Raw genomic sequence first — 12,427 nt, 5'->3', positions numbered from 1 at the left:
ACTTCCTATCTTCCTGGCTACTAACATAATCAAAGTTCAACGCAACCGAAACCCGTGAATCTTCCCACCTTCTATTCATCTCGGTTAATACCTTATTACTAACTGAAACTTCTAACATAGATGGATTTTAAAATCACTACTACAATAAGAAGTTCACAGAAAAAAACGCACTTATTGATACTCCGCTCAATGATATATTTTTCAGTGAAATCGACTTTAACAATGACGATATTTAGCGCTTTAAATGATCATGTTCTATTTACAGTGTTTTTATTTACAATCAGGTATTACGAACCAGTACCAACTGTACGAAACCACAGTTACCAATCACCTCTCCAAGAGATGCCTTGGTCACGAGCAAGGAGAGAGTCGACAACCATCATGTCATGAATGGTGGATGTAAAAGTGTTTCGGGCTTGTTTGTCTCCGGCTTGCAAGTGAGTTTTGCACTTCAAAGTATCCAAAATGTGTTCCTAAATATCGGCAATCGGGACTCGCTTGCTTAAATCGTTCGGTTGAGTATTTTCAGCCTCCTCTGCGCTGGATATTGGTGAGTTGAAGCAGACAAAGTGACAACCAAATTGTGTCGTTCGAATGAAAATTTTCCCCTTACTGAGTTATGTGCTAGGCAGAGTAAACTCTTCAGAAGATGGTATGGTGGTAGTGGTGCAGTTGAGGCGTTTTACTTTTCGTTTGTGTTAGCTCTCGCATATTTCGTTAATGCTCTCGGTTCCCTCTCACCTCATTTGCCACACAGTCGCCTCTTCCGATCATAAGTGTCATTCCCATGCCTCGTTCAGGCCGTTGCTTCGCCTCGTTGAAGATTGAAGGGATTTTCGAATTTTCTCAAATGAAAGCCTAGTATTACAATATTTTAAAATATTGCAGTTATCTGTTCATTGCGCAGGTGAGCCTGACAGAGGCAGGAAAAACATGTCATCGATGGCAGCTGGCAATTTGGGTTCTACCCTGCCGTCGATGATAATGACTAATGGGAAGCAGCCTAAATTGGAATCCAAAGCTGGCATTTTGGCAAACACCAAAGGAATGGGTACCACAGGTGATTCAGGAACCAGTACGAGTGCTGCAGCCTCTGGTACCGCAGACAAGCACGAATTCTGGCAGATGGAACTGCTAATGGAACGACTGCGAGGCAAAGCGAAATCATCACAGTACAAATCGTTTCAGGATATGTCGAAATCTGTTAGAATGTCTTTATTGGTAAATATATTTGTGGTTGTATAATCAGTTCGCTTCACTATGATGTTTTTGCTTTAGGAAAAACGGTATGCCTTAGATGCTGTGGAGAAATCAAATTTGCAGAAAACATTAGATAATATGCAGTACTGCATAAAAGTAACGTCCCGACAAGGACTGGTGGAACGTCTAGATTGTCTCACTCGGCAGCTGGGGTAAGTTTAATTGAACTAATTCACGTTTCAATTTCACTTTGATGCAATTGAAAATTTTAGGTTGAAACTGAGTGAAGACACTTCAGGTCTGTTTATTTCGTCGGATATGTTTTATTTGGAGATAATCCTTGACGCGAATGGAACGGTCCAGGATGTCAAAGTGCACCATGAGTGCAAAATGAAACAGCAGAGTTGTAGTGAACTTGTGTCCTGTTTGCAGAGGGGAGATTTTGCCGATTTTACCACCCAACTGGAGGGACTTGCCTCAATATATCAACTCAATGCAGAGAAAAAGATAAAAGTGAATGCATTTGTAGCACTGCAAGCTCTCGAAACTGATTTGTATAACCTGTACAGCCTCTCGACGCAACATTTTGATGATATATGCTCGATCCTGTCAACGAATCCACTTGGTATTGTGCAGAAACGACGTGGTGGACACGCTATGAGACTGACTTATTTTGTATCGCCATATGATTTGCTAGATTTGAAAGCAAGAAAAATGAGACCTTTGAGTACGGAGCTCATTTCGGTGGAAAAGGTCGGTTGCAGTGTAGGGGTGCATTTGGAAGCATCCACGGCGAATAAGCTGCAGATTCAGTCTCTGTTAGTGCAACAAGGAGATTCCCCTGTATACAGCCCAATCGAAAAGCACAACTCAACTTCACTCCCGGCCACATTCGTGTTGAGATTTAATAAGCCGATGGTGCTTAATGTGGTCATGTTGAAGCAAATAAAAATAATCACAGGGGATAATACCGTTGGCACGGTCGATACGGCGGAATCTTCTGGCTTAATCAGTTCGATTGTTCGACATGCTTCTAATGGGGCTGTCAAAAACATATCCAAGGGACTATTTGTGACTTTGCCCGATCAATATCATTGTTATTACATGACTGAGAATACGAATTTGAAGGTGATTTCAAATTATGGTATGTTTGTAATTAATCACATTTAATATTTCACTTTTCAGGGCGTCGTCGTCAATAGCATTCCATTCACCGAACCCCAGCATGTGCCCAAGATTCTGGTTTTTCTGCGGCAACAAGCTCTGTTCAATCAGCTGCTGTCTAGTTGTATACGAAATAATGGTTCCAGTAATACGCGAATTACCGATCACGAGCATCTGTTAGTGTTTGAAATATCTGCCTTTTCCTGCCAGTATATCAATGTTTCGATGGAACATCCGTACGATGAGTCAGTCGCAATGGTGCAATTCGATTTGCGATTGGTCAACAATGTACAGGCTCGTGTCTTTTGCAATACACACCCGTGTGAGGACTGGATATCGAACAGGATCTCATTGATTATTCAGAATACTCTGTCGATTCCGGTGACTTTGAGGGAACTGAATAAAATCTGGGAAGAAGAGTATGAAGCCAAGTTCAAGAGAAAATTGGGGACGGGCGGAAACAATGGGGGTATTGATGAGGGAAATTTTAGCTTGCCTATGGGACCAGACGACGGTGGTGGGAGTTGTTCTGGTGGTGCCACCGAAAATGGCAACGGAGGCGGAAGTGTAGGGCCTGGGATGAATGGTCAGCACAATGGAAACTCGAATGGAGCCGGTATAGTGCACCAGGAGTTTTGTGATAATAAAACCGTCAAACTGGAACCGGTTGAATCTGGAAAAAGACGTCGCGTAGGGGAGGATTTTTGTAGCAGCCCAAAGAGTAGCAAGATAGAGAATGAGTGTGAAAATTCAGAAGAGGTAGACGAGGAAGATGATGATGAATTTGACGAATCAAACTTGAGCAGTGGCGATTCGAACAACTCTTTGGGTGAAATTGTAAACGTAGCAAATCAAATGTCATCATCCTCGTCAACGGGAATATCCGGTTCTGCCACAACCATGGGACCAACAGGGGCAACTACAGGAATGGTAGACGAAAGCTCTACGCTGGGTTGTTTGGATTTTTCCAATCTCAATTCCGGCTTGATGCGTTCATCTGGCAGCACGACAATCGACAACGCTGCTTCTGGAATGGCCGAGTCTGATATGGGGTCTTTGAATCATCTACCTAAATCGGTAGAAGAAAAACCTTCATTTACATCATCGGTAAGCATAACTCCGGTCGCTGTGGGAAAACAAAATGCAATGTCCAACAACATGTTTAACAACATCAGCCTGGATAAAAGATCAGGAATTGAAATCATTCCTTTAGCTAACGCTTCGTCCAATGTGACCTCATCTATTACCATTACGCCAATTCCAGTGGGATCATCGAGCTCCACAAAATCAACTAGCAGTAGCAGTAGCGAGAAAAAGCTGAGTGGAAGTAGCAGTAGTAGTGGTCTGAAGAAAAGTAGTAGTGGTAGCAGCGAAAACGATCGCCATAAGCTGGAAAAGAGAAAGAAGCGGAAACACGACGAACAACTGTCTCAATTACAGATGGGACCACCTCATAAAATACCATCGAAAAGTTCATCCGATGGTCCATCTTCTCCTTCGGGAAGTAGCAGAAAATTCTCAGCTTCTCCAGTTCCATCCAAAAGTTCTAGCTCGGCAAATTCGTTGATTCTGTCGAGCGGAAGTCCCGTTGCGGCAAAATCAAGTCCAAAGCATTCACCTGTCCATCATAGTAGTCCGAAGCATCAGAGTAACTACGGAACGTCTTCACCGAAGCATCTTTCCGGAGGAAGTTCTGGTGGGGGAAAACCAAGTATGTCGGCACTCAAATCTGCTGCAAGCAGCAGTTCGCCTAATTCAAAATCGTCTTCCAGCAGCGTTAGTGGAAAAGAGGAATCCAGTAGTTCGCTATCGGGCGGTGGAAGCAAATGTAGTGGGAGCAGTGGATCATCTTCCTCTAAGGACCGGGAACGCGATCGCGATCGGGAGCGGGATCGTGAGCGCGACCGAGAAAAAAAATCAGGATATTCTTCGTCGTCTAGTTCATCTAGCCCAAAGTTGAAGACACCTGCTATCAAACTGAAACAATTGGACTTGGCTAATTGTGGTGCTTCGTTTAATGCGGGTGTCCATTTGGAACTGATGAATAGCAATAGCAGTGGAGGAAGCAGCGCCGGAAGTGGAAGTATTGATCTTACCGATAGCAGTATATTCGGGGCTGGTGCGGCTGATTTGTCCAAAAATTCGTCAGCATCGGCCGCTTCCGCCGCGGGAATGCTCCTGCTTCAGCATGCAATGAAAAACAGAAAAGGTTCTCTCAGTGCTGTGATCGATAAACTTAAATCTGCTCAAAGTGGCGACGAAGGTTCACTTGTGATGCTTCCAGAGCTCGTTCAGCAAGCTGGTTTTGCTTCCGGTAAAGCTGCTTCCTCTTCTATGACGCCATCCTCAGCGACATCGGTTTCAAGTGAGTTTTAAACCAAATTAAAGTCATTTAATACAAAAAAAAGTTCACTTATCTTCTGCCCATATCACCCACAAGCAGTAGACAATGATTGCAATATATTTAAGGTCTACTAACACCAACGTAAATGTAATATCCCTCTTATGTGCTTCCACAGACTTTTCTGGAACGTCTTTATCGGGTTCGACGATGACATTACCCACAGCAACTGTTTCGACGCAAGGAAAAAGCTCTGAATATATGGTCAAACCAAGTTCCGACGGTATCAAACTCACAATTCAGAACAGAAAGGGCTCAAAAAGCGGCAGCAACAGCAATCCTCCTTCCTCATCAAGCTCGAAAAGTAGTTCCAAATCCGGACTCAAACCAGGTGTTTCCAGTGGGCCTGTCTCGAGAAAACTGCAAAGCTCACAAAGCTTCAGCGGGAGTTTCCCTTCTAGCAATAGTGGTAATGGAAAGTCACCCAACAGTACACAATCTTCCAAAGCACCGATACAAAAATCAAGCTCATCCGGTTCATTGCTCAGCGGTAGTTCGGGTAGTTCAATAAAATCCTCTAAATCTAGTTCAAGTTCAAGTTCATCTAAGGAAAAGTCACGCAGTAGCTCAAAATCGTCATCATCGTCGTCTTCACTGATGGCAACAAACACTGCGCTTGCAGTTGCTGCTGCCCAAGCTGCTGCCAACGCAAACGCCCTTAATGTTATGAAAATGCTTGGTTTCACTTCGTCTATTCAGAACATGGAAGGATTCGTAAAAACATTGGACACAAAATTTCAAATTCCCAAACTATCTGCGAGATCTAGTGGTATTGACGCTGATAAATGGAAAGATTGTCGACCAACGTCGTCATCTGCACCGAATACGCCGCTGTCAAACGTCACTCAATCGCCAACAGGAAACAATGATTTCTCGCTTCCTTACAATAAATTGCCTGGCGAACTGTCGCCTCTTCATTCCGCCATGCTGCCAAATGTGATGCAAAAAATGTTCTCAAACCATGACAGTTCGATGCTTCTGAGAAGATCTCCGAATCTAGACCACCAGGCCTCGAGCAATAGTCGAGACGGTTTTGCTTCGATTTATGGAAAAGGATCAACGACACCGACCACACCAACAGGTACCATCCCGCCTCCTTTCCCGTCCCCGGTTGGCTTTCAGAGTCATGCGATGGATTTTTCCAACAGTAGCGATTCCGTTGATGCCTCCAGTCTGATGCGACCACCTTCAAGACCAAGCAGTACAATGTCCAATCACAGCACGAGCGATAAACTGATCGATGCCACGGCTAACAGTAACTCGATGGACGGATTATCAAACTCATCTTCAGCACAAGCACTGGCTGCGGCGGCTGCACAACTTATGAACAAGTTCGACAATACTCAACAATTGGTGGCGGCATTCAAAAACCACCACCATCACCTTAACGCTTTGAGTAGCGCAGCTGCGGTGGCTGCTGCCGCAGCAGCAGCTTCCGGTTCTGGTGGGGTTGGACCGGTCACCTCACCGGCTTCTGTTTCGGTGCACATAGTGAAGTCACCCGCACCAAGCCCGTTACCACTGCACGGAGGTCCTGGTGGACCTGTCGATGATGAATTGATGGAAGAAGCTTTGGTTGGAATTGGCGGAAAATGACAATACCGCCTCTAGAAGGTGTTTCCTGGTTCTACGCTCTCAGTGTCTACGTGTCCGTGTGTTTGTAAATAGTGGATTTTTTTTTTGCTTGTAGGGTACACTAACCAAACTAAGAATAAAAGGGAACGAAAGGGAGATCGCATGTCGATCGTTCTGTGTATCACGACTAAATTATTACTATTCAATTGGGCGAATTGGGTTCTATTCGTTCAGAAATAAAAAATAATCCTCATTAATTAAGACAAAAGACAATTCGATTTTTTACTTTTCAAGTTTCCTTTTTATTTTTATCGGGTGGTTTCGGTCGCTGCTAACCGCTCCCAAATCAAATAGAAGCGAGCAATATCAATATTGTAAAGAGAACGATAATAGATAAAATGAGATTAGCGAAGAAAAATAATAACAAGAGAAATCGACCAGATTTTAGGCAAAGTAATTAAAAGATAATTTTATATTCACGCGGCGGAAACGAGGGAAATAATGATTAGTTTTATGAAAGTAGATAAAATGATCGATCAAGAGTTTTCAATAGCTTTAGGTAAAACGTGAAATGAGCAAAGTTATTATTTAGTGCGTATACATTAACGATAAAAACAGAAAAAGGTTACTGTAATATATATCGAAAATCGTTTTCCTAATGTTTGCTATCACAATCCGAACGCAACTTCCGCCATAATTTACTGGGAGCATTTGTGAACAGATGAGAATCTTATGTCTGAGTCTTTTATGCATATGAGATGATTAATTTTTCAATTGGATAACAGCTACCGAATATCTTAGAAGTTAAATTGCTCCGACTTTTCGGAGTCATAATGAACGCCTTCCAAAATCCAGATGGATTTATTTTATCCCTTTTGTTTATTTCGGCCTTATTCTGCGTGGCGTGTGAGGTGAGATGACAATTGTCACTTATGTCACGCGATTCCACCAGGCGTATGCCGTGAGAAATCTCACTTGAATGAACTCTCACTTTATTCCCGCTCTCAAATATACGTGACGATTGTCACATGAACTGGGATTTCTAGGTGACAATCGTCGACATGTCTTGAGGTGTCGACAGTGCATGAAAACAAATGAAAAAAGGAAGAGGAATAATAAGTGTTTTTTTGGGTCGTATAGAATCGATAGTAATGGTATTATATGTATCAATAAATTCAATTTATCTTCAATTTTCACAGTACGAACGACAAATTGCAAGTAGTTTTTTTTTTTGTGAAAGCGGTAGTGAGTCTGTTATTCCTCAATTGGACGAATAAGCACACCGAAATTATTTTCATTTCATGAAATCTATTTATTTTCTCTAAAATATATCTATCACATGGATCTTGTGTTTCATCTATCTATCCGCGAGTCATCGTCACCGAACTGCATATCCATTTCAGAAGCCGTGGTATATGCCCGAGCCGGAGCCAGAGCAACAATTTAACACTGAGAGTGCAGAGAGCAGCAGCAACTACGACCAAAACAAACAAAAATGCTAAACTTTACAGGATGCAATCAACTGTTTCACCAAATCTAAATCAAATACCTGCAAATTCGGCAGAATGTCCTGATACACTAACAACAGGCCAGGTTAAATCAGATCTATAGATACGGTACTGACTGCAGCAAAACAAATATCTGACCTCTCTGAGCGAAACAAATAAAATTCTGGGATGCAAGATGTTTTTTCTCAAATATATGCGATAAAAATCTGAAATATTTGTAAATATGTGCTAATGTCTGACATACTGACCAGCTTCGTTTATCATATGGAATCAATAATGTTTTGTCACTATTTTAAATAGCCTGCAGCAGGAATAAAAGGTTGTGATAAAAGTTAAATGTCTGCAAATTCGTGAACACATGTGCGAATGTGGCATCTCTGATCAGATTTGGCAACCAGCAGAATGAACGCCTTGTCACTTGCTGTTCATCCTCTCACATACATCAAATGAACCTCTCACGGCATCCGAAACGACTGTAGGAATAGAGTGAGGAGAGTTGCGTGATGGTGATGTGACAATTGTCATCTCACCTCACACGCCGCGTAGAATCAGGCCGTTTGACTTATGCTCATTAGCATATTTCAGCTCTTACGAAGCAATTGTGAAGGATTATGTATAGGCAGACTAGAACGGGAACTCAGGAGTACACGCAATCTGTAAAACACCATGGGCCTGATCACGAACGTCATTACACGGTGAAAACTGACTGAATTGTATGCAAGGGTATATACGCTTCATTTCGTTTTCACCGTGAAGTGGCGTTCATGATCAGGCTTCATATCTGCATTATTTCGATTATTAATGATGGAGATGTTATCCACCCATAGGCCCCCATCAAACGGAACCTCCAGGCTCAGAAACTGTTTCCCTCAGCAGATAAAAAGACAAAGTATTGAAATAATAAGAATGAAAAAACACATAACGAAGAAGACTACAGTGAAGCTTTTGATGATGACGATGATGGTCCCGCCTCCTTCCCTACAGGGGTTTGAGCAAGACGAGTTATCTAAAAGATAATTTATTTATTTTTCTCAACTTTGAAATCAGTTTAGTAAACACGATAAACGCACTGATTTTATATACAGATATAAGTTGTAAAAAATTGCAATGTCAAAAGACAAGCCAATACTCAGTCATGTCCGCCACAGAGCCGATACGGTCCCGACGGGGCCCTTGCAGCCAAGTGGTCCACCAGAGCAAAAGTCCAACCGTTAGCCTTGTTTTGGATTGACTATGAACATCCTCATTCAGAGAAATCGAGAAAATTTCGTTTACGAAAAATTCCTAGACTGGCACTTAAAAAACTTTCAATTTCATATCCTTTATACAGTTTTGTCTCATATTCCGAACAGTCTCAAATTCTGAACACTTCATTTTTTAATGTAAATTTACTGAATTAAAGTTCAGTAAATTTACATCACAATAATTGAATAATAAAAACATTGACATTCTTTGTGGTATAGGCTTCATTTAAACATCATTTACAGGTATCGATGCAGCGTATAACTTATAACATCAAGCATTTTCAAAATAAAGGGTGTGTCACATCAAATTGCATCACGGAAAAAACGCTGTAGAAATTTAATTTTTAGGAATTATATCTTCAGCTTTCGCTTATAATCAGATACGAGTGTATAGATCACGTTGGCCATGCTTCACTGTCAATTTTTCGTAAATTTGGAAAAATGTCGTCGAACGAAAAAGAGCGTCGTGAATTAATCCTGTGCACTCATTTCGAGAATCCGGAGTTGTCACATCGGGACATCGGTAAGATGCTGGGAATCGTCCAATCCACGGTCAGCAGAGTACTAAAACGATACTTCGAGAACCCAACCATCGACCGGAAGGTGAAGAACGGCAAAAATGGATGCTCCGTCAGTGAAAAAGATCACAAGCGCGTAGTTAAGCAGTTTAGACGTGATCCGAGAAGTTCGGTCCGGGATGTCGCCAACAAGTTCATTCGTCCAGCGGACCAAGCAGCGGGAGGGCCTGCGTACATACAAGGTTCAGAAGGCTCCTAACCGCGACGAAAGGCAAAACATGGTGAGGAAGACGCGAGCCCGGAAGATGTACACCGAAATGCTGACGAAGCCGCTTTGCCTGGTAATGGACGACGAAACCTACGTCAAGGCGGACTTTCGTCAGCTGCCGGGCCTGTTGTTCTTCTCCGCAGAGGACAAATTCAGCGTTCCGGAGGAGATTCGCAAGCAGAAACTATCCAAGTTTGCCAAAAAGCACATGGTGTGGCAAGCGATCTGCTCTTGCGGAAAGCGGAGCGCCCCCTTCGTGATGACCGGCACGGCAAACGGGCAGGTTTACCTTAAGGAGTGCCTACAGAAGCGCTTACTACCACTATTGAAGCAGCACGAGGGCCCGACCATCTTCTGGCCGGATCTCGCTTCGTGCCACTATTCAAAGGACGTGTTGGAGTGGTACGAAGCCAACGGGGTCACCTTCGTGCCAAAGGAAATGAACCCGCCCAACGCGCCGGAACTTCGCCCAATAGAGAAATATTGGGCGATTATGAAGCAGGCCCTCCGAAAGAACCCAAAAATTGTCAAATCGGAGGCGGACTTCAAGAGAAAATGGATTTCTGTTCAAAAAAAAAACTACAACCTGACGTTGTACAGAACCTTATGGACGGGGTAAAGAGGAAGGTGCGAGCATACGGGCTTGGGCTCGAAGTATGAATAAAAAGAAAATGCCAAAAGTTGTTTAATAGTTTTTATTTTACTGTCTAAAATTTTCAAAAGGATCGGTCTACTGGGCGAATTTCTACAGCGTTTTTTCCGTGATGCAATTTGATGTGACACACCCTTTAGTGACAATCAAAACCAACGATAAGATATTTGCATTAGCAAATTTCGTAAAAAACAAGCATGGTTACATTTTCAGTTTTTTTTTAGTTTTTTTCAACAATTTTGTTTGTTGTTTCCATGTTATGTGCTAGAAACGGTAAGAATCTACAATAAATGGATGAATTGAAATAATATTTTATATAGGAATGTTCATTAAAATTGGTGTTCGGAATATGAATCAAGTTTTTATGCATGATTCAAATTGCGAACACTTCATTTTTAAATGTGAATTTACTGGACTATAATGTTATAAATAATTTAATATTCAAAACCCTGACATTTTTTGGGTTTATACTTCATTTTAGTATCGCCGATATAGCGCACTTGGTCCAGAAACCATGTAAACTATGAGAAGCAAATACAATCAATAATTACAAAAGCAAAAACCAATTTTTTTTGTGAGCATAATATTTTTCCAAAAAAGACTAGCTAATCGACTCTAATTTGATATATCGATCATATGAATCGGTCCAGTAGTTTAAAAGTTATGATTTTTTTTAAATTTTATTTTTGCTGTTCGGAATTTGAGACAAAAGTGTTCGGAATATGAGTCAGTGACAAAAATTGTGTTCGGAATTTGAGACAAAAACGATTAAACATATTTTTAGTTTTTTACCATGAATATGTATTTGTAAATAAATTTTATGGTGGAAAAATGAAAAAAAAAGGCTCTATTTTATCCAAAAACATTTTTTTACATTAATTTCGCGAAAAGTGCCATTTTGAGAAATGAGACAATTTTAATGGCCAACAAAGCTTAAGCATTCGTTCGAGAACTCGCGAGCTGATCGGACAAGTTTGAGAATCGATCCGATAACGGTGTTTTTTTTTTCACGCAGATCTATATTGTGCTTTTTTTCATCAGTGCTTGCGAGTGAAGCGAGCTCAATTAAAAGTGGTGCACGATCGAGACGCTGAGGATCCAGTTCAGATCAACACACATTCATCACACACTACACAGCAGCGGCAAGTAGAAGTTTATTTTTCTATTGTTCCATATATCATTCCTTCAACCTCCTGTGTACGATTTACACCATTGTCCAACATTGTATTTACCAAATCGGCAAGCGTTGGCATTAGGGGTGTACATCTTTCTTACATTACCGTTGAACTTTTGTTGAAACTTTTTTTCATTTTTGAATTTTATACAATAAAAAATTGAAATAAATATATACCTTGAATACAAATATAATTTATTTACTCATTTATTTTTTATTATTATTCTACACTGTTCACATCGAACAGGTGACTAATTCATTATTATGGCTGAGGGTGGGGAGGATCCCCCATCCACGTCATTGAATGTTTCTGATGCTGACCCACCTCCTGAAGAGCAGGAGGATGAAGCAGACGTTGAGGAGGAAAATTCTGTGTATGAAGTAGAAAGTTCTGAAGATGAGGAAATTGATGAAAAACATGATTTTCGTCTAAAGGAATACCCGGAGGGATTCAAAGGTCCATTCATTGTATACTTTAGACGAAAATCAAAACCTCTTAATGTCATTCGCATCTCAAAAGAACTAACGCAGAAATTTTCCAAAGTTACTGAAATTACTCGGATGGAGCCAGACAAATTACGAGTTGTCGTCTCTTGCAGGACCCAAGCGAATGCAATAACGCGCTGTGATCTCTTTGCGATTGGGTATCGCGTATACGTACCCTGTTGCAACGTTGAAATAGACGGTGTAATAAACGAAAAGGGTTTGACTCGAAAAGAGATA

The 12,427-nt window shown here is 41.4% G+C and overlaps 1 protein-coding gene across 2 annotated transcripts; it reads left to right on the top strand.

Moving 5' to 3' along the window:
• The first annotated feature begins 326 nt into the window (after positions 1 to 326).
• LOC129769197 (mediator of RNA polymerase II transcription subunit 1) lies at positions 327 to 6,960 on the top strand. 2 transcript variants are annotated; one of them, XM_055771299.1, is made up of 6 exons: positions 327 to 550; positions 908 to 1,221; positions 1,279 to 1,412; positions 1,473 to 2,328; positions 2,386 to 4,729; positions 4,884 to 6,960. In XM_055771299.1, the coding sequence occupies exons 2-6, from the start codon at positions 934 to 936 to the stop codon at positions 6,359 to 6,361; spliced, it is 5,100 nt and encodes a 1,699-aa protein (XP_055627274.1). In that variant the 5' UTR covers positions 327 to 550; positions 908 to 933; the 3' UTR covers positions 6,362 to 6,960. The 2 variants fall into 2 exon arrangements, with proteins under 2 accessions (XP_055627274.1, XP_055627273.1); XM_055771298.1 differs by having other exon boundaries at positions 889 to 1,221.
• The last annotated feature ends 5,467 nt before the right edge of the window (positions 6,961 to 12,427 follow it).

The sequence above is a fragment of the Toxorhynchites rutilus genome, chromosome 2 (assembly GCF_029784135.1).
Source record: "Toxorhynchites rutilus septentrionalis strain SRP chromosome 2, ASM2978413v1, whole genome shotgun sequence".
Taxonomy (NCBI): Eukaryota; Metazoa; Arthropoda; class Insecta; order Diptera; family Culicidae; genus Toxorhynchites; species Toxorhynchites rutilus.
This window is presented reverse-complemented; position numbering and strand designations above follow the sequence as displayed.

Excerpts from the sequence above, each read along its gene's own strand:
- LOC129769197 (XM_055771299.1), top strand. The coding sequence starts at position 934 with ATGTCATCGATGGCAGCTGGCAATTTGGGTTCTACCCTGCCGTCGATG. Across the intron at positions 1,413-1,472 it reads TGTCTCACTCGGCAGCTGGG|GTTGAAACTGAGTGAAGACA; the intron begins GTAAGTTTAATT and ends TGAAAATTTTAG. Across the intron at positions 2,329-2,385 it reads CTGAGAATACGAATTTGAAG|GGCGTCGTCGTCAATAGCAT; the intron begins GTGATTTCAAAT and ends TTCACTTTTCAG.